Source organism: Hetaerina americana, unplaced genomic scaffold (assembly GCF_022747635.1).
Source record: "Hetaerina americana unplaced genomic scaffold, ioHetAmer1.1.p SCAF_13, whole genome shotgun sequence".
In the NCBI taxonomy this organism is placed as follows: Eukaryota; Metazoa; Arthropoda; class Insecta; order Odonata; family Calopterygidae; genus Hetaerina; species Hetaerina americana.
Window position 1 is genome coordinate 14371447 of NW_027286403.1, and position 23575 is coordinate 14395021.

Here is a 23575-nt window from a genome sequence, read left to right on the forward strand (position 1 = left end):
ATTAAATGAGACTATATTATGATGCAAATCGAAAATAACTTCACTTTCCATTCAAATTCTAGATATGTCTTCAAAATTAAATCTTTAATAATGTGTAACTTTGTACAGACCGCAAAATTTGATTAGTAATAGAACCGAGAAAGGCGCTTAATATAAATTGTTTTCTCTCTAGGTAAGCATATCGTACTCAAATAAATAATTGATGTTATTGACTACATGGTATCCCCTGCAGATTTATTTATTGAGAAAATCTTTCACAAAGTATATACATACTTAAAATAGCATGCTGTTTATTTTAAACAAAGTTTATAGATTCCCTGGTGTTGTAATGCAATTACTTTTGCTTATTAATAACTAGTCATCATTTTTAATCATTCAACGGCGTATAACGCTTGTTTTTGAAATTACTTCTAGGTAAAACTGGCAGTTATTTCATGTTTACTGCACACTAACCGTTAAATTAGGCCTCATGGGAACCTCATTTTTTTTACTGAATTTGTATTCCATTCATACAAATCATCTTATTTTCACCTCGTGATCGATATAAGAGTTTTTAAGAATCACTCAACAGCAACTTTGGAAAATAATACTTGAAGTGCAGGCATGCTTTGCATCCCAAGTAAGGCCTTGTCATTAATCACTTAGTTTATATGATACTTACGATGCATAAAACATTTGATATAATATATTAATTCTACTTATTGGTTATTTGCCACTTTTACCCCCTTCCTGAAGGCCCATAACACCTAGTATATATTTCTAGCTATGAAGTTTTCCCTTTTATTAAATTCTGTCGAATACTTTCTATAGGATTTTATGTCTTGTTCATTGTCACTTTTCAGGAGATTGCAATGATTGTTTTCCGTCTCCTGGTGAACGAGGCCTTATATGGAGGGACTGGGGGAGCATGAGATTCGTGTCACGGGAGGCAGGCGGTGACCACAGCGGGTCGCCCGCCACACTTGCACCCACACAAAACTGGCTCGGTCCACGTACACTGTTGCTTCTTAAATCCATCTACCTCTTCCACTTGCTGGGTAGATATTCCGTGAGGCACACACAACAATGTCAACATAATTAATGAAAGGCGGGAAATTAAAAAGTATGCTACAGAAACGCTACCATTTTTGGCGATACATGTGTTGACTATTAGCATAACCAGCATTTTTGGACACAAATTTGAGGTACACTTATGCATCGTCACACTAGAGTTATCTGTTGGAACGATTGCATGCACCAAAACTTCATTATACTGACCACGAACGGGAAGGATAATATTTTTAACGTAATAACCAGAACCGTTAATAATTGCACACATTGTATATTACAATCTCCATTATATCATATAAAATCGAAAAGTTAGCATATTTCATCTACTCTCCGGAGTAAGAATTTTTCCACAAAATTTAGGGAACTGCGCTATCCCTAAGCCAATTGAGCTTTTCATACGCTAAGATTTTACTCTCAATGGAAATCTATATTCGTAGATACTTAATCAGCCAGGCAAGTCTCAAGTTAAATGAAACTATCTACTGCTCATAACGATCTACTACGAAAGAACTTATTTCCTGAATCCTTGCCGCAGAAGTTCACGTGGTGTCGTGCCGACACACCAAAACACATTTATCGTGCTATCACAACGTTGGAATGTATTTTCTCCGTCTTGAAACGGTGTGCTCACGCCATTCCAAAGGAATCCGTTCCGTTTACACAGTTAATCCATTTTTTAAGTCATCGTAAGCGTTTCCTCTGGCGACATCCCACACCGATCCCATACCGTTCCCCACAGTTGCTGCACCGTCCCACACTAGGCGGGAGTCCATAGTTCACACAGCCTTCCGGGGTGGGGGGCTCCCTTCAGGGACGGTTGGTCACTGTGGGGGCGAGGGTGGTGGAGGGGTTGGCGGTTAGGGGGGCTTTAATCGCCGGCCCCACCGCTCGCCGCCTCCGCCTTCCTCATGGCCGACTGAAGGTCCATGGGCTGCTGCGCTCCCTGGTTGAGCACCAGCGCCGTGGCGCTCTGCAGCTGGATGCTGGCGTGTTGGTGGAACGACGCCACCGTCTGCAGGCTCTGCAACAGGGCGGCCGAGTGCTCCTGAGCCTTGCGCCGTAGCTCGGCCACGCTGGACGAGCGCTGCTGGTCGGCTGCCGGGTCCAGGCGGTGTGGGTGCGGCTGCGCCAGTGTGTGGTGCGCGGGGGCCAGGGCCGGCGGCGGCGGGGGGGAGTGCGAGGGGGCGGAGGGCGGCGAGGCGGCCCTCAGCGACGGCGACAGCCCCCTCTGGACGGCGTGCTCCTGCAGGATGGCCCCGCTCTGCAGCGCCGGGATGCCCTGCATTCGCGACCCCAGCACCGAGGGCTTGAGTGGACAGCAGGAGCAGAGGCCGGGGAAACCTGCGAAGGGACAAACAGGAATAGATCCATGAGGGCACCGGTATAATGAGGAGTACGGTCGGTGCTGGTTGCGGGAAGATAACTAACTATTAAGGGAGTCCTGAATTTTCCTGATAATAATGCCGCATACATGTTGAGCTCATTAAAAATCAGCCATTTTGACTGAAAGAAAGAATTCATATTTAGCTCTCACCAATCAAACGTATAACCTATGATCGATGGCTGAAACTGATTGCATGCTTGCATAAATACAGAAAGCATACAAGTTCGTTCTTTCAGCATGGGTAATCAGCAAAGAGGGTAAAGGCCTTAGTCTTAGTCCATGCATACTAAATCTGGGTTCGCAATTCCCATTATCAAATATTGTCTCAGGTGTTTCTGAAGCGTTTAAGCAGTGATATGGTTTGCTCCGTGGCACAAGATGTAGCTTCAGAGAAACAACTTTTCATTGGTCGGTAAAACGGCAGTGTTCCTGAGAGTAATTTTCTCTGTCTGGTTATATTGCTTTTAAATAGTCACTATGCGTTTCAATAAATGGGATTTTGAAGTCATAAACTTCGTTCCTTCCCTAGAAAACATGTTTCTTATATTTATAAATTCTAATAGTGGATTTCATATAATTGATTATTTTATTCCAAATGTGGGAAGAAAACAAATATAACATTGAATTCGTACAAAAAAGGACTGTTGGTGAGAAATAAGTAATGCTTATCTCGCTTTACAAATGAAACCAAGAGAATATAAAAAAATAAAAAAATATTAATTCATTTTGAACATCAGAGGAAGGTGGGACGGCCCGAAACAATATTTAACTCTTTATATGGGAAACGATTCACCTATTTCCAAGAAAACTAGCAAGAAATGACATTGGAAAATGGAAAGGTGAGTAATTTGATACTGAAAAATATAAACACCAGACAGGAGTATAAATAGAAGTAAGGAGTGAAATATTAGATTATAAGTTAGTGATCTGATATTAGCAACTTGAAGGAAAATTAATTATGGGTTAAAATATCATTACAAGAAATTAATGATCGCGTGATCAAGAGAAAATTACTACTCTTAGTATTAATAGCGGAATGTATGGAAGACAGGCTAGTGGTAATTTCAGCTCGTATTTTTTAAACGTAAATTAGATTGACCTTTTTCGATATCCTTTCCTAATTATTACACCTTTTTCCATTTGACGATGTATCGTAATTGGTTGCGATTAGTTAAACGATCTGCACAATTGAAAGGTGTCACATTAAAACCTCTCGATTTATATCGCTCAAAATCATAGCATGTTTTGCGTAAAAGCGACAAAAGTTCTTACCCGGTAGATTTACTGGAATAACATTCACAGAGGACATTCGCAGCAAAATAATTTGAAATACAGGTTGTTAATATATTCATCTACCCTTTATGGTCGGGATGTTGTAAAGGAATTAAAATCCTTCCGTAAATACTCAAGCACAATTCCAACATCACTTGAATTATCAATCGCGGTTTTAATCAGAATATTTTATATTACCAATTCAGTGTTTGAAGGAATAAAAATATGTACATTAATATGAGTTAGGACTATCTGATTTTCTGTACTCAGGCATATAAGTGCTTCCGAGAGGTAACGATGTACATAAGCCATGCTCATGAGGTTAAAAAGTTGAGTAAGGGGTGATGTAAAGATATATTTCGAGTTAATAGATTATCATATCTCTTTTATGGTTTTACATATGGGTTCTTACTTTGCAAGATTTGACGACGAATACAAGAAAGCTTATCATAAAAATATACATATGTACCTGCAAAACTTCGAGACATCACGGGATAAAATTAGGGTTTGCAGAAATTTAAAAAAAATTAAACTTATATTTAAGAATTAGTTGCTGTATATATACATACAGGGTGCGGAAAATATAACTTCCGTTTTTTAAAACGTTTTGCGTTTGAAAAAGGTAAGTTGCGTAGTGCGTATGGCAGGGTGTGCTTCTACATCAGGAGTCACACCCTGCTACATCAAAATTAAATTTTGCTTCGATATTAATAAGTACTGAATAGAAATTCATGGCGTCAAAGATGAGGATTAGGGAAGAGCAATGCAATCTCATAAAATTTATTTGAATCATCATTAATGCCACACCCTTATCGAAATGGAGGGTAAATGTGGACGTTATTTTCGATAATAAAAGAAAATATTGGGTGAGCAGGATCTTATTCGTCTGCCGTACTTACTGTTAGAAATTCTCAACGTCCACGTACACTATGTAGTAGGTTAACATCTGAATACTGCGAAGATTCTAATGACGGAGCCCTGCAGGGTCAGCTTAAATGACGATCAATTAAATTGACCATATAGACCGAGATTACTTTTATATAGGTGGACGTGATTGTTCAGTTAAGGTACGTAGGAAGCATCCATCGTCTTCTTTGTTTAGCCATACTAATATGTCGTATACTCATGTTTATTTGGCGTTCATTTATCTGTAATTCAGAATCAGTTCACGCACTTTGGAGCGATTATCCTCGCACAACCCCCGTCAATGCTATGCCATTTATGTTTTTTTTTACCTTTGATGGATGAGAAGATGGGCGGGCCGAAGGGCGAGGGCAAGTGTGAGGCTAGGTGCGAGGGGAAGAAGAGGGAGCGGGGCGCGGAATCGACGACGGGGCGGAAGCCCACGCCCCCGCCGCCGCCACCGCCGCCGCCTCCGGGGTCGATGCCGCCGCCACCGGCGTCCACGGCGCCCCCAGATGCCACCCCTCCTCCTACGGCGTCCCCTTCCCGGGCGTCGCAGCTGCTGCAATGAAATGCAGTCGATTGTGAGAGAGAGTGATACATGTGGATGTGTGCTTGAGGTAATAGGGAATCATACAGGAGTCATAAGGAATACGTACCTGTAGAATCAAATATACCATTTTGTAATTATTTAAATTATTTCATGAGGAACACTAAAATAACTTTTCAAATAGTATTCCAGACACATTTTTTCATTGGTATATTGCAATTCGCCATTTTACAAAATAAAGCATAATTCTTCCAATAAACCGTGAAATATTGAAGTCAAAATGACAAGAGGGTGTGCGGACAAAGGTTTTACAGTTATTAAGACAATTTTTATCACCTCATATGTGCAGTAATTGGTCTCACTTGTAGTGCTGATCCATTTCAGATTATAGTATTAATTCGCGTAAAAAAAATTGGATGTGAGTAGTTTTGGAACCGGAAAGCTTGCAGCATACGGTTGATTATGAATCGTGTAGCATTAAGTAACATTTATGTAGATATAGGACTTTAATTATTCATCCACAAAATATTTTACGCCAGTTCATTTAATTTAATCGAAAACACATAACATTACACATTCACCCTGGAAAACCCGGCTCCAGTATAGATGCTTCCAATGAGAGCGGATGTTCGACGTGATAGTTTATTTCACTTCAACTGCGGTTGTTCATTTTTGCATTTCAAGGTATCTTGATCCGTAAAACTTACAGTTTATAAAAGCTTTACAAAACCACCTATAATGGCCAAGTTACATATCAATGGATATTTTGGAAATGTTTCCAGAACATGGCAATGAGTGTAATTTTTAGTGTATCTTAACATATTCAAACAAAGAAATTATTTGGATGTGGACAAATGAGGGAGTTCATATCTTCGCAGTAACTGCGCAGTCACCCCAGAAACTCAAAAATATGTGTCTTATCATTAATTTCTCTGAACCTCAGAGAAAATTACGCAATTGAAACAACAAATTGACGTATAGCAACTTAGACAAGATACAATTATTACTGAACCGAAGGTTACCTGATGGCGTTTGATTAAGAATTCTCCCAGGATCCTTAAGGCGGCAAGGAACTATATCTTTACCACTCCACCACATGGCAATTCAACGTGAGGCTACGGTGTTTGTAAAGACCAGAAGCATGGAAATATAATCATCCAAATATCATTCGAAAGAAAATCACATTTGGGATGAATTTTGAATAATTACTCATTTCATTTTTTTCAGCCATTCCCTTTTGTTACATTGGAAAATTCATTTTTGTTCATTTAAAGTTAAAATACACACAGTTTCAGTTTTAATTGACTGGTATAGTAAGGTGACTTAACGGTATTCTCCTTCTCTTTGCCTTTCGAAAACGGTTCTGCTTTATAGAGAGGAAAGAAAGAGCAGGACATAAGTGGGATTTGGAAGGATTTAGTTTCTATCATATTTGAACATTGCGAATGCCACTCATGGCTCTGTTTAGTCTCTACTGTTAATAGTTTCACGAGGGATGGAATCTCTGCAACAATAATCGCGTCGCCTCCGTCACGGACGAGCCTTTGCCCATCTGATTCTGGAATGCAGCTCTCTTTTTTTTATCGAACGCTGAGTTTGATAGGATTCGCTTTCGGAATGGGGCGATATTTTATAGGTGAGTACAAGATTAATCAATTGTTATCAAGTTCCTATTCCATGAGTGCATTGCAATACTTTATTAATCTCCATACCTATTCGCACTATCGTAAATACACCATTTTAGACTATCACCGGAAATATTTTACTGGAAATGTGCAGCTAAAACGTTTTGTTGAATAAGATTATTGATATCCTGAAATTAATTTTTCTAAATGCAATTACATTCGGAAAATATGTTGTTACTAGAACGAGAGAATTTGTTGATACATTATTGTTCCCCAGAACTATAAAATGTATTGAGGATTTAACTCTTTATCGACTAATTTTTTTGTAGAGGAAACAATTGGAACGAAAGGGGAATAATGTTATATGGAAGAAACGAAGTGGAAAAGTTAAACAAATGAAATTTCGAAACTGTAAGTATCCTTAAAAGATAGGACATTAATTTACCATCTCGTAGAATGAAAAATGCACAAGATTCGATTGCAAGATAGGTTTTTAATGCCTAAGAAGTCAATTCATGAACAAATTGCGCGTTATTTAATCTGCCTAATCTAGAGTCGTGGAATAATTTCCGTAGTGAAATTTCGTGCATAAATAAAGTTCTTACAGCAAAAACGATATCTTCTAATTTTCAATTGCAGGTGGAGTGCAACCGAGGCTGATGGCTATAATAGCCATCACTGTAATGGAATTTTCATCAATTATTCACATTTTGGAATGAAACTTGGAGATCATAAAATGAGGAAACATTCGTTAAGTGTTTAGAGCCACGGCCAATTGCTGCCACAAATCGTAACAGCAAATGGTGGCGTATCTAGGGTCATAAATAAAAATTTCCACCGGTGGGAATGTATGTTAGGAAGTTAGCAGACTCAGGTGTGCCATTTACGGATCGAATTAATTGGAATATCAATAAGTGGAATGGCTAACGAAGTCGTAAACACTAATTTCTCGTCCCATTAATTCACCTGATTTGTTTTGATGGTAAATACTTTTTTCCAACATGTAAACCATAATGGGGATTTTTTTCTCGCTCATTGGGCCTAAAAGATAAACACGAGGCCGCGATGGATCAAGCTAATTAAAAAGCGCGCGATAGAATCAGGTAATCGCGTTAACATCACCTCTTCAGCTACATTATGGACCCAAATTGTTCCACTAAACGCTCTTTATCGCCCCTTTGGTCTCCTTTGATAGCCATTCGCTCATCCTCGAAAATCGCCTCGCACACGAAAGACAAATAAATCACCAAATATCCCGGCTTCCCTAGGGATGCTCTCGCTTTGGGCCCATCTGCTGCCTCCCTCGGCTACCTCCCCCACTCCCGTATCCCGCCTGCGTCCCACTTCTTCCCTCACTCCCTATCCCACAAAACACCCCCTCCAAAGACCCTCGCTTCCGCCCCATCCTGCTCCCTTTCCCGAATCCCTTCGGACCACTCCCGCCAGCTCAAGGGTGTCTCTGAACCTGATGAGTCGCCGTGTTGTACGGTGAGTGCGTTCCGATAATCAGCCGTGTGAGACAGACCCGAGAAAATGAAACTCTGAGGAGTAATCCAGGGTCATACGCGTCGAGGCTTTCGTGCGGTGTGCTGATATTATTCTTTAAATAATTAATCCCTCATTATGATATCTCTTAAAAATCACGCCCCCCAAGCTCTCACTTCTTCGTGTGGTCCAATTGATTAGGACACCGTTAATTGAGAATGCAGTACGAGCTCGTGATTTAACTGTTTTAAGAACTACTCACGTGGAGTAAAGAGGATAAATCGTTGCAGCGATATGGCTGAATAATGGCTCATAAGTTACTTTTTAAAGTGCATTTTTGTCTAATCCCTGGCCCAACATTTCCTTTGTGTTCTACATCTACACAATACCCCGCAAACAACCTCATGGGCTTGTGGAGGTGGGTATCAGGTCACCAGTCATACATGCACAATCTCAATCATTACACATCTACCCAAATATCATTTCGATCCATCGATCGATTAATCACCCGGAAGAAGGTGACAAATTATTCAATAACAGGATGCATTCAAGTCATGTGGGTCGTTTAGAGTGGGTTTGTCTAGTGTTAAAAAGATGGGTAAATGTAAAATTAATGCAGGATATTGACCAAATGGATTCACTACCAATACTAATTATCGATCACATCTATTTTGATCTCTAATCGTATGAGGACAAAACGACATTTTAAATCAACCCGTGCTACTATCTACCTCACCGATTTTACGTACGTGATCTGATCTACCATAGTAAGTCGGGGCCTGTAATAGGTCTTCTTGATGAATGACGTTACTCAATTCTACGCAGTAAATTTAGCCTATATTTCAGCCAACGTTCAACTAGTGGCACCCATCCTCATTCATCCAATATTGTCATGCTACGTTGATCATTAAAAATTCTTGCAAACCTAGCGACTCTTTGTTGCATTGGGTCTAGTTCCAAAACTAAGCCTACCTAACGGGGATCCCATACACCCGCATCGTACCCTAGGTGGGGTCTAAATAACGTAAAATAACAAAGCAATTTTACTCTCCATTTGGATTTCCCAAGAACTATTACTTTTTATTTAGTATTCCGCAAATTTCACGAATGTGTTTTCCCCAAGACATATTCTTAGTTATCCGCAACGCACAAGTATTTGACCGATTCTACGTGCGTCATGATGGTTTTCTGTATGATGTAAGTATTAAATACATGTCTTCAAATTTCATTCTAGCTTCTATGTCTCATCTCACTTTTGGATCGCATTTAGGCCACTGGATAATGATTACCTATCTTCAAGACTATCTATGCCCATATATACATTTCTGCATTATTAGGAAATTAACAAATTTTACTGGAAGCCTGAGAACTGATATCATTAATGTAATAAATGAACAGTAGCGTACCGACGACACTTCCTTGTGGGGTACTGGATAAGATAAAATGAAAGGATTTGAATGTAGACGAATGCTGCCCAAGTAGTTTAAATTTTCCTCTTTCATGGAGAAGATTCATTCTTTGATTCATTGACTTACGAATACTACCAAAGTTTACATTTTTTTCAGACTGTTCGATTTACAAAATTTTATGTAAATAAGCGAAGTTCCGGATTTTGATATTGAATTAGGAAAGTGACTCTTTCGGTGGGCGCATGGAAAATTCTCGGGTTCATATGTAGACCTTGGTTTATTTTGATGCATATGAAAGCTTAAAAAGCTTTCATCAAGGAAAGGTACATCAAAATTGTACTGGAAAATTCTCAAATTTTGTTGGCAATAAATTCAACCATTCTTATAAAGAATATTATCTGGGAGTGTTCAGAGGGATCATGCTATAGGAAATAGCTCTTCCTGTTCACAAGGCCAACACACCATCTATACCTAGTTAATCGGTTCATTTGATTAGCTCATATCGGTCAATGAATAAAACACAATCGGTATCGTATGAAAAAAATGTGGACGTGATGCTGTTAGACTATACCAATCCTTCTCAATCCATCGATGAGGGAAGATAAATATCTTTCAAGTGAGTGAACGTTTAAAGTGGAATTTCTCTAGAAGTTTCGTTCTCATGAAAGAGAAACACATGTGGTCAATACATTCTACTTCTCAAAGTAAAAAAAGGGTCTACGATATTTATATTCCGCAAGATAAGATACATCAATCCACTCGAAACAGAATACTAATTGACGGTTGATAAATATCCTGTAATTTAAATAGCATGTGTAAAGGAATAGAAACTACCTTTTCTATAAATTTTATTTGTTTTATTCCAAAACTTTTGAATTTATTTGTCTCCAGTTATAAATATTAAGTTCAGCGTGTACCCCGGTCTATTTATATATGTTGCACACAAGTGAAATTATTTAGGAGTCTCTGTGGAGCTTAAGCAGTTGTGAATTTCGATTCTTACCGCAGGCAAAGAATCATTGCAGTCGTCGGAGTTAAACCTTGAAATAACTCGTCCTACACCTGGAGGAATACACTGACGAACCGTTAGATCCGTCTGGTGAATACCATGTTTATGTCGTAAAACTCTCCAAGAATATAGCATACTAGACATCTTTGCGACTTCTATGCCCGAAATCATTACTAACATTGAAATAATAGACGGAATCAGTGACCATAAGGCTATTCTTGTGGAGTTAAAAACTAAGTTCGTCAAAATAAACAAAGAAAAGCGTAAAATATACCTATACAACAAGGCAAATTTTAACGGACTAAGAGAATATTTAAAGATAAAATTACCGGAATACAAGACAAAAACACTGACAACAAATACAGAGAACACTTGGAATTATTTCTTAAATATTTTACGCGAAGGAATAAAGACGTACATCCCGTCCAAACTCAAATGCGACAGTAAGGAACCTAGATGGTACAACGGGGAAGTCAGATCGGCATTAAGAAGGCAAAGAAAGCTACAGTCAAATTTCAAAAAGAGTTTAAAAAGTGACGATATAAGTTTTGTGAATACAACCAAACAGCTACTAAAAGAATGTCGTAGTAAGACGAAAAGTATTATGCGCACAGCACTACACTCTTTTAAATCTAAAATGCTAAGCGAATATCTTGAGGAAAATCCAAAGTCATTCTGGTCCTATGTTAGGGAAATACAGGGTAAACGTCCCACTGTTCACTCTTTGAAGACGGAAAATGGAGAAATCATTACAGATAGCGTGAAAAAGGCAAATATTTTAAACCATTTTTTCCAGAGCGTCTACAACAAAAACACAAACGCACCAAACGATCCTCCACACCCACCCGGGGAACACATGAGCGATCTTACACTGACCAAGCAGGGAATAGTACATCTGCTCCGTAGTATCAAAGCACACAAGGCACCTGGTCCGGAAGAAATACCTGCTAGAATATTAAAGGAATTAGCTGACGACATTGCCCCATTTTTACATATTGTTTTTCTAAAATCGATAGAAGAAGGCTCAGTGCCTCGCGACTGGAAGCTAGCCCATATAACTCCCATCTATAAAGGCGGCGATAGGGATAAACCAACCAATTACCGACCCATTTCTTTAACATCGATCTCTTGTAAAATATTGGAACACGTTATTGTCACTAACATTATGAAATTTCTTGATAGTAGGAAAATACTAATCCACAACCAGCACGGATTTAGGAAAAGCAGATCTTGCGAAACACAACTTGGTCTCTTCATTCACGATATACTTAGATCGGGAGAAAACAACACCCAAGTCGATGCAGTATTCCTGGATTTCAAAAAAGCCTTCGACAAAGTCCCACACAATAAATTGTTACACAAACTTAAATACTATGGGATCAATGAGAAAATAATTAATTGGATTAGGGACTTCTTGTCAAACCGCAAACAAATAGTAGTCATAGATGGGTTGTGCTCAACGGAGAGAGATGTTACTTCGGGCGTCCCCCAGGGAAGTGTAATAGGGCCTCTTCTGTTCTTAATATACATAAATGACTTAAGCACACACGTTAGTAGCAATCTAAGGTTATTTGCTGACGACACGGTGATATACAGGGAAATAAGGAGCCAACTAGATCGCGAGCTACTCTCTAGAGACTTAGACAATATCTCGGGATGGTGCAATAAATGGGGATTAACACTTAATATAGATAAATGTGCAGTTTTGAAATTTTGGAATAAAGGAAGCGAGGAACAGGATATAAACTACAAAATAGAGGGTTCAGTATTGACTACGGCAAATCAAGTTAAATATTTGGGGGTTGTTCTAACACCACGCCTTTCATGGGGAGCACATATCAGGACAATATGCGGATCAGCTTTAAAGAAACTTGGCTTCATAAAACGGGTGGTGGGGAAATGTAATGAAAAAGTTAAAGAGAGGTGTTATTTTGCTCTAGTTAGACCTCATTTGGAATATGCCGCAAGTATTTGGGATCCGTGGGAGAAAATTTGGCAAAAAGAATTAGATAAAGTCCAGAGAAAATCCGCTAGATTTGTTAAAAATTGTTATGATAAAAACACAAGTGTGACAGGTCTCTTAGGGGATTTAGGCTGGGAACCACTTGAAGTGCGGAGAGAACAAGCGAGCCTTAGACTTTTAGAAAGGTTCAGAACAAACGAGTTTAAATATGACACTGAAGGAATTATAATGGCCCCACACTACTTAGGTAGATCAGACCACAAAGATAAACTAAGGGAGATAGATTCCAAGACAGATAGGTACAAATACTCATTCTTTCCCCGAACAATCAGTAATCATAATAGCAAGAAACCGAAGTCACTTTAGAAATATTAAAAACTTTGAATTTACAAGTCGGAACAAAATTAAACACTATAGAGATGTTAGGTATACTTTCAGGTGCATGTGTATGTTAGTTGGTAGTTTGAGTGTTTGCATGTGTGTGGGGTGTAAGTGTTCATGCATGAATGTATGCCATGTTTTTTTTTATATATGATTTTGTCGTTATTGCATGCGATTTTTTTTTAAATTATTTTTCTTTTCTAAATTATGGGTGGTGTCCTAGCACCCCCCGCCACACGCCCTTGCGGCGGCTTGCGGGGTATTGAGTAGATGTAGATGTAGAAGAAATATCTTCATTTTTATGCTCGGTGGCATGCAATACATACTCGAGGGAAGGCAGAAAGGATCGTTCGAAGCTCTCGGCAATTGAATCCGTCTTCAGGGTCACACACAGTGCTCATAAGTGGGAAGTAATTATTAGGCAGGGCCACTTGATAGGGCCATTATAAAAGCAAGCAATGGCAAGTTATACACACACACACTCATTCACACGCAGACACACACACACACACACACACACACACATACATACATATATATATATATATATATATATATATATATATATATATATATATATATATATTTATATTAATATATTCATATATAATCTCTAGCCACATGCATATTGTTAGGAGGCCAGCAGTTGAAAAGAAGTGGGAAATCTCCTCAGTTGAAACCTCTTGTATGGAGATGTTTTCTGTAATATTAGTCCTTCACTCTAACAACGTTATGGCCATGCGTTGTGTCAGGACACAGCCAATACCACGAATGCATTAATTCGACAATTTCCCTCTCTTGTTTTGTCCTTCTCTACCCGAATTCATTTGATCGGAGTCGCTATTTTAGAACCATAAGCCAATAATTGATACCCTCATATTGATAGATTGATAGTTTGATGGCATTCTTCTATTTTACGCTTACACGCCTCTTGCTTGCGTTCTTGTATTTCTGCCTATTCCGTACTTACTGGGTAATGATTCCAAAGAATCCTAATACCCCTGATAATATTATTCTTTCACAATCATCGCCCCGTCATCTCTCCCGATCGACTCCCCACGTAATGATGTGACGCTCTCTGCTCTTCCCATCATTCCATGTCACGACTAGCATCTCCATTTTTCTTTGCTGCCTGGCTTTTGACTCACCCGAGCCTCCTCTTTCTTTCTCTCTCCACGCAAGACCTCGTCAGGAGAACAAAGGTCTTGCTCCAGTAGACCCGGACTTTCTTACCCTCCATAAGGCAGCGGTCGGGTTACGCATAAACTGCCCCCGATCCACGGGAGGGCCGAAGGGTGGCCGCTTGGGGTCGCGGCCGGGGATAAGAGGGCGGGTTGGAGTGTGTGTGTGTGTGGAGAGAGGATTCGAGAAGGGAGCGCCCCACGGGCCGTCGCTTCCCTTACTCTCAAGTCCCGAGGTTTGGCACAAAAAGTAAGGGTTCATTAGATAAAGTCAGCGGAAATTTCCCCCTCCTCGGGGAACTTAGTGTATCCGCCTTCGGTCTCCGAAATGGAGTGAGGAGATGAAAGATTGAGGCTCTTTCCGACCTCCTCCCGAAAGACACGAGTATGATTTAAGAGATTTTGTGCCCCATCGGCACCTCCTCTCCTACCCGGTAATCCCCCCTTCCGCCCCTCCTCACCCTCCCGCCGCCCCCTCACTCGAAGCTTCCCCCCAAAACCCACGGCCGCTGCCGCCTCTCCTCCCCTCTCCCCTGCCCTATTCCCTCCCGCCATACTTCCCCTCCCGCGCCCCTCCTTCCACTACTACTTCTCTCCCTCGCCCCACTCCGAGCCGCTAGATGGACTACTTCCCGCCCCGAGACCCCCTGCATCCGTCCGTGCCTACGCCACTTCCTCTCCAGCCATTGTTCGTGCTCCCATGCGCTACCCTCCTTTTCGAAAGGCCTCCTCCATTATTAATGACGCTGAATAGGACGCACGATTTGATGCTCAATTTAGTGTGACAACAGTACTGTCGCGCCTAAAATGTTGTATTTCGATCGACGTAAGAAGTGGATAATTTTGTAAGTTTTCCGCGTCTCGTCGTGTTATGGGATATTCGCTACTCTTGCGTCACCGTCTAGGCGAAGTTTTGGTCCTTCGTACAATCGCGGAGGTAGTCACCAAATGCAAGACAAACATGTCCATAAACTCGTTACGATTTTCAGTCTTGGATCTCATTTGAAAACATACACCTATCTTGGAGGTTTGTTGTATTAGGGCAATTATCATCATATTTTTTCCGTTGACATTTTTATTTTGTGTTTGCGTAACATTAAACCAAGGCCCTTCCTTTCACATACATATTAAGCTGTCTTTCATAAATTTCATTATTTTATCAAGAAACTATTAGCGTAATTAATGTGTTATTCAATCAGCGTCAGAATAAATATCGCCGGTCAGTTAAAAAACATGGTGTGCACACACGCATATATATATATATATATATATATATATATATAAATATATATATATATATATATATATATATATAAAATATATATTATATATATATATAATATATATATATATATATATATATATATACATGCGCAATTTCTTGAGTTTATTTCGAATTCAGTGTAAGAGTTACACAGATGACATCAGCTGTTTCGTCATTCATTTATTAAATAGAAAAAATATGAACTTGATGACATGACTTCTGGGACACGAAATATATGCTCCACTCAAATTTGATGAATAAATCTTTAAAGAGTGTGTACATTTTAACTTCGAAGTTCGAAGTCCCGGCATTCTTTGGAGGTGTTAATTTTTCAAGCGAACTTCCCGCAAAACGACAAAAACGACTTCTCTTCAGCCTAATCAAATGTGACTGCGTGTTTTGGACGTAAAAGCACCATAAAATTAAAAAGAGGCCTCTCGTAAATTTCGACTGAAATTTCTGGGAGAGCAAGTAAGCGCCTGTTTCATCTTGTTCCTCTCGTGTCCAAAAGTTTCCTCAGCTTTCTCGATTTTTTTCTGTTAGCTCTTAATGGGCGTGCAAAAAAGAAACGAGTAATTTAATAAGATGATATTCAAGGCTTGTCTATGGCGGTAACTTTTCTGTGTTAGCATCATGGAAATATCCATTAAATTTCGCAAGTTTTGAGATTTTCTTAGGATTGGACGGCTGCGTACAAATTCGAAAACCCGAGGGAATGTAGCTTAAAAAGCTATGCCTACCTAACATTCTTAATGGCACAGCAAGCAATATTACGGTAATTTTAACATTGATATATAAATACATATACACACATGTGTGTCTATATATATATATATATATATATATATATATATATATATATATATATATATATATATATATATATATATATCATCATTGCTGTGAATCAGCCCCAAATTGCTGGTTGTATTATTTCATGGTTACCATGAATTTCTGAGGAACAGTAGGCGGCACAGATAAATTAACTTGCGCACCGAATGGGTGTATACATTTTGTAGGTATTACCGATTGCACTGGGCTAATTACTGTGAATTATTTAGCTGGAGGATAATCTTTTGATTTTACGGGTAGTTAAGCCGAATTAGTATTATTTTTTATAATAAATATTGATCTGTTAATTCGTATTGAAGTACCTATTTTGACTGCGATTCAATTGAACTCAGCTAATAAATATTTATCTAGTATCAACAGCACATCCATGTAATCCCAAGACAGTATACGAAGCTGGTGATGCCCTTGACAAATCGATTACCCTTGTTTTTCAGTGTAATTAAGAATCCGAAATAGTATCTGTCATGATTTGGACTGCTGATTCTCAAACTTGAATTTTCGAGAAATGTTCCTCAACATGAGAATGACCGAAATTGGTAGGGAATTATGCTGATGCCTTGCAAATTGAGAAATGGCATGGTCTGCTTTCTTCTTCTTTCTAATCCGTCGCTGAACCTCACTGCTGATTGACACCCGTGTATACTCATAACGCTGAAAACGTTTTGAAATACCTTAGTTGCGCACTGTAGATGAGGGTACTGGCGAATTTTAGGGAAACCTCACGACTGAATGGTTGAATATGAAGGAAGGTGATCAATTTCGTAGGATCACTTATAGCATTGATAATTCCGCGTAGCTTAATCATTAGGATGCGTGGGGATGTTGTGCAAATTCTGTTTGTTTTTAGACTTCTCTGAAAAAGAGGGCAATTTGATGCCGTCATTCACTGTATGATAACACAGCAGCAATGAAGCAACTTACAGAGAGGAACATAGTTCCTCTCTATACGTTACAACATCAGGCTGTATTTGGTTGTTTTGTAGATTTCGAGAAGGCATTTGATAGAGTGAATTGAGTAAAATTAATGTATATATTGCAGAGAAAAGGAGTAGATTGGAGGAATAGGGTAATTTTCCGCAACGTATCTCAGACTGCTCAGTTGCGAGCAGCGGATGAGGAGTCGGAATGGGCAGTGATAAAACAGGAGTAAGACGGGAGTGTTCAGTGTTATTTATGCTTTACAATGTATTTGAAGAAAATGGTTAAAAAATGGGAATAAATAGAGAATGGAATGAAAGTCAACGGAGAGGTAATGAAATCAGTTTGGTTTGCGGTTGATGAAGCTTTTGTTTGCCAGTCCACCAGAAGGTTGCCAATTTAACGAGAGGAAGGTGAAGCAGTTTTCGAGGAAGACGAAAGCTAAGTTTGATATAGAAATTGGTGTTCATTGACTTGATCAGGAGGAACATTTTACTAATCTCGGAAGTGTTAAGGCGAAAAGGGTCAAATTAATTGGGACATTTAGAGTGGAATATTGTCAGACAAAGAAGCTTTCACAAGGAGGAGAAGGATGGAAATGGCGAAAGGGACAGAAAAGAAAACAAATGAGGAAGGGATGAGGTATGATGGGGGAGGAGGAGGGATTTTTGGGAGAAGTCATAAGGAGACAGGAAAATAGGATATTGATGACTATGATAGAGATTAGAGCGCTCGGCAGGCGAGGAAGGGGTAGGCAAAGAATAGGCATGTTTATTACTACGAAGGGAGGAAGCAAACATGCGGAATAGAAGAGGGGTTTATTGTTGAGTCGTTTTTATCGGGTTGTGTTATTTTTCGGTGAGGAAAAGGAATCTATCGTTGATTCGTTATATAGGCCGTACACATTCTAAACCTACTTTAACTAGCTGACTTCCAATAATACTACCTATATTGTTCCATTAATTTAACATATAAAGATTGTTCATTACTAATATTTAAGGTAAATTATCTAACATATCAATTTGATCGTTGCAAAAAAGTACTATCAGCAATTTTTGGACACTTCTTCATGCCGTCAATCCATATCCTTTCTATATAATTCGCATGCAGAAAATACGCTACTTCAATTTGATTCTCTTTGGAAAATAAATGGCAAAATATTTTAGAGTTTATGAACACTTTCTGATCATATTAAAACTTTTATGATATAACATCAGCTACTTTCTATTGACGTTAATGGGACCTGAAGAACTACTTTTTATCCAAAGGATGCCCCAACATCTGGTAACATTGGGCATAAATTATCCATTTCATATGTTTTCATCGAATGAAACAGGACGCAGTAATGTTCCTCTTAGGTGAGAAAGAAGGAAATCAGTGCATAATATAATAGGGAAATACGAGTATTTTGCTTGGTTATTGTTCGATGTCAACTGCTCGGCCCGTCTGTATATTAACTGCTGTTCAAAAACAAGCTAAGATTTAATGTTGATTGTGACAAAAAACCTCATTCATATTGATGAACAGGAAATACGAGGTGTGTTAAAAAAGTAAGGCGACTTTTCAAATTTCGCGGGCAGCATACATTTGAATTTCGATTTTTTTGTTTTTTTTTTGTGTTGGTATACATGCCCCAAAAATTTGTTTGCAGTTTTAAAAATATAGCATAGTTTGTTTGTTATTGGCAGATACCTATGTTAGACATTTTGCTGTGCTCGGCGATTTTCTGCTTAAAAAAAATGGATCAAAGAATCGGCATCAAATTTTGTGTAAAAAATGAAATTAAGTGCTCAAAAACACGTGATACGTTGACAGTGCATACGGTGAATTTTCTCTGAGCAAAAAATGTTTATGAGTGGTACAAGCCTTTCCAGAATGGCCGAAAAGATGCCAGTGACGCATGCCGCTCTGGACGCCCCAGCACGTCAATAACAGGTGAAAACGTTGAAGCAATGAAGAAAATAGGTTTGAGGAATCGTCGATTCACTGTTAGAGAAGTTGCTGAGGATATGGGCATATCGGTTGGCTCGTACCATGCAATGTTTTTGGATGTTTTGGGCTTAAGACGTATGTCAGCGAAGTTCGTTCCGAAACTGCTTCATTTTGACCAGAAGAACCGTCGCATGAGCATCGCTCAGGAACTGTTTAATGACGTCAATGATGATCCTGAGTTGCTCAAAAGGATCATAACTGGTGAAAAATCACGGGTATATGGTTATGACGTCGAAACTAAAGCCCAATCGTCCCAATGGAAGATCCCAGGAGAACCAATACCGAAAAAAGCATGCCAAGTTGGATCAAATGTCAAGGTTTTGCTCACTGGTTTATTCGATTACCGTGGAGATTTGCAACAATTGAGGATATACCGACAGCACCTGGAAGAGCTCAAGGCTATACCAAAAAGTGCTTATTAGAATAGCTTCAAGGGTTGGAAAAATCATTGGCAAAAGTGCATTATATCTGGGGGAGATTGATTTGAAAGGGACAACTTGAATTTTGAAGACTAAATAAATAACTTTTTCATAAAAATATCGTCGCTTTACTTTTTGAACACACCTCGTGTTTGTGAATTCAATGTGCTTGTATACAAGACACGGACGGTGTCTTAAATTGCACGCGCGTCTTTTCTGACATGGCGTTACCAAATATAAGTAGTTTTTAATCCATCAAATTGAGTAGAAATTGATAATTGGAAATTTTCCTCTTGACTTGAATTGAAAATTAAGAAAAGATTATTGGAAACATACTAATGTTAGAAACAGGTGGTACGTAATTGGTTTAGTAAACACCAATTTAAGTATATATTTGTATTTGGGCACTCTTTTGCCATTTTCATAGACTGACTCAGAATTCAGCGCTTTTATGCCTTCATTGGCAAACTCAACTCCGCATCACCACTAATTTCATTTAACTCCCAGAAAAATGCGGGAAAAGAATTCCCGTCATAATCTAAACGAATAATCACATTGCGTTTTATTAGGTACGCTTCCGAATCGTAAGAGTGTGTTTCAATTTTCTTTCTGCACTTAATATCTCCGGTGGAGAGGCGAAAGGATCCCAGGTCCTCGCATAAATATCTAGCTCTTTTTATTTCCCTCCGCACTCTCCTTTAACCCCCTCCCACCTTAGTAAATCATTTAGACGAGGCTCATTTCCGAAATTGGTCCGAGATAATCTTCACTCACTGCAAGGGCTAAGCGTGTGGAACTTAAAGGAACAACTTTTCGTCAGGACGGTTTGGGGTGCGTTGAGTCTGTGACATAAATCACAAAGTTATCCCGCTTCATAATTCACGGCGGAGACTAAACCAAAGACAAAAACTGTAGCGCATCCATTTGCGTCTCTCACTTCGGCCGCGGCCAGCCTCCGCTCTCCTCGCCCTCCACCCCCTTCCCCCGCCCCCCTCCAACTCTCCTTCCAGCCCCTCACTCACTCAGCTCAGCCCCCTCAATTAAGCCTCATCGTTCCTCTTCGCTCACCCCCCCCCCCTCTATCCACCCCCGCCGCATCCCGTCCCTCCCCGACCATCATCTCGCAGAAGCTCGCCAGTCCCCCCCCCGGACGCCCAAACAGTACTACGTACATCCCGCCAATTCCCTGCCCATTTCCCCTCTTCATCCCTCCGCCGCGCCCCCATGGGATCTCCGCCATCCCCCGACCCCCTCCCGTGGCCTCGCCTTCCCTTCCCCGACGCCACCCTCCCCCCCCCCCCGCCGCAACCGGAGTTGGGTGATGGAATTTTCGGCGTCGCTGGGGAGGAAGTCTTGGCGACGGGGTGCGTGGGAGGGCGGGGGGCGTGCCGGAGGGGAGACCGGTCGGCCCGCTGGGTGGGGGCAGTGCCCCACTCCGACCACATCATAAGCCCCTAACCACGCATGTAACATTTCAGAATGTGGCGAACGATTAGAAATATGGTGACGACAGAGTTATGGGGGACAAGGAACCGAGGTTTGCACCGAGGACATGGCCCGTCCACATGTACAGCTTTATGGCGCGGGACATTCCGATTCACGTGGTCATAACGTTCGGTCGATCCTCGATGGAGCATCATTCGGGATCATTTTTTCCTTCTGTTCCTGACATGTTAACGGTACAGACATGTGAAAACTTTCACAGAGAGATTATTTCATCCACTGGACAATATGAGTTAAAATATCTTTCAAAAACTTAATAGTAGGATTTAACCTTAGCTACATACTCGTTGCGAATTATGATTGCTGCATAGTAATAACTTTAGACCTTTCAATATAAATTACGTGTTTATGGAATGCTTTTATGTAGGATAACTAAATAGGTGAAATACCGTAGATATTGTGCGTTCCGATATGCGTAGTCACATGGATTTCTGAATCAAGTCTTTTTACACCCAGTTAAGCTATTGTTGAAAGCTGATTTGTCGTTAAGCTTCATATATATAAAGATATATTCATATGTAAGATTAAAGATATGGTTTGCATACCGCCTGAATTCACTTATAAGGACCTCTGAAATATCGGTCAATGTTTCTTTTATGGAAGGATTGCGTTGAAAGTGTAAATTAAGGAAGGAAGGGAAAGCATAACGCTAAATGTAACTTATGCCGACGCACAGGAAGGAAGCTGGAAACCTAATATAAGCTATTCCTCCCCCAGATAGTGTGGTAGTTGTTAAATGTTGATGAATTAATACTTTCTTCCATATGCCACTATTACCTCTTAGCTATTAATGTTTATCAAATTGATAAATCGCTTTTTTTCTGGTAGAATTGGTGAATTTAGCAATTCTATAGGGTCACTCTTCTCGTTTGTTTTATTCTCCGCTGCCCCTGCTTGCTTACTTTATTTAATAGACAGTAGAGAGTGATGCGATTTTGTGAGCTTCAAAGCTAATGATTTGCTGCCAACCAACCCGGGTTGTAATTTACTTAACCGTTGGTGGGCTCAGGTGCCCTGGCAAGCACGTGAAATTGTCTTTCCCTTGAGTGACCGTCGTCCGAATATCCAGTGGACCAGCAGCCACATGGTTCTCCCCACCAATCGCCGGCGTCACACAACCCCCAGCCCCGACGCCCCCCCTTCTCTCCCAGGAGAGTGGCGGCCGTTACTCCTCACTATGCTGCTCTTTCCTCCTTAGCAGCGTGGCACATGAAGGTGTCCCGACACCCCGTGCTGGATTATATCAGCTGGGAAACGTGGGAATATTGGGTAAGTCCCATAAATTCGGACACATCCTAAGGAAACCGAGGGTTTGTTAGCCATAAGAATGTTAAAAGTTATTGATTTCTTTCCAGCAGGAAAACCTGAATATTTTCAGTAACTAAATACATTATTCACCAGCATTTAAATTATTCCTCAGTAATTGTCAGAAATACCTATTGATGAGTTCGGATCCTCGTGAAATACATTTTCTCTGAGAATCAAGCTGATACGATTAGGGAATACATCAATTTATAGTATATTTATTTATCAAATGATAAAAGTTTTTACGTACCAATTGGTACTTCATAATACGTATTGCTCTGCCCAAATTAGCATATCCGTGTGCCTATGCGAAGGCGTTGGGCTCACAGAAGCGCAGGAAGATGAGTATCGAGTAATGAAAAATTATGACTTATACAGTGCAAAAATATATGTTCTCCGCAAGAATCAGATGCTAAGAACGTCTTGGTTACAGTGGAAAAAATGAATGATTGCATCCAAAACTCCGACGCTTGTAGCTAAAAATTTTACGCGGCATAAACAAAGTGCAAATATCCAAATGCGTTCATCCGTCCGCGAATGAGTCATTGATACGGGATGAATGATATGATATGGGATACGAAGATCAGCAGCTGTATTTAATATTCCTGAACGGGGATGGTGTACAAGCATTATAAGCAGGGAAAACCAAGAGATCTAGCAAGAAAAAATTTCACATTCTAATATACATTCTTGAAACTCCAGACACCTCATAATTTTGTCGGTTTACAATTCCGAAGTTCCCTTTGTCTCCATCGGAAAAACACAATAAAAATGATGTGGCTCAAACTAGAATAAAAAATGAGCCATGGCCTCCTGGGGTTGGACTTAAAATAAATCTTTATTTTATATCTTTAAAATTACTTTTATTTCTAGCTAAATAGTGTGTTTTAATAATTTTCATAAACTTCAAATGAGTTGTACAGTGATGGTCAACTTCGAAATATTCACCTATTGTTAGGAGTGGAGTATTACGTAATGGTAGAATGATCTCAACTCTTTGTTTGATGCTAGTATTTTCAGTTAATATTTCCAGGCCGAAAAAATAATCGGCAGGTTGAGTCCTTGTCTCGCTATTATCTCAATATTTGTTCTTATTTTATTTTTTGAAGA

The 23575-nt window shown here is 39.8% G+C and overlaps 1 protein-coding gene across 1 annotated transcript in view; it reads right to left on the minus strand.

Moving 5' to 3' along the window:
- Positions 1–235: 235 nt before the first annotated feature.
- The window catches only part of LOC139686162 (diencephalon/mesencephalon homeobox protein 1-like), a 188581-nt gene continuing 165241 nt past the window's right edge, over positions 236–23575 (minus strand). The window contains exons 7-8 of the mRNA XM_071583346.1: positions 4942–5171; positions 236–2391 (exon numbers count right to left, since the gene is read on the minus strand). Coding sequence (XP_071439447.1) covers positions 1919–2391; positions 4942–5171 — 703 coding nt within the window. The 3' untranslated portion in view covers positions 236–1918. The remainder of the gene's footprint in view (positions 2392–4941; positions 5172–23575) is intronic.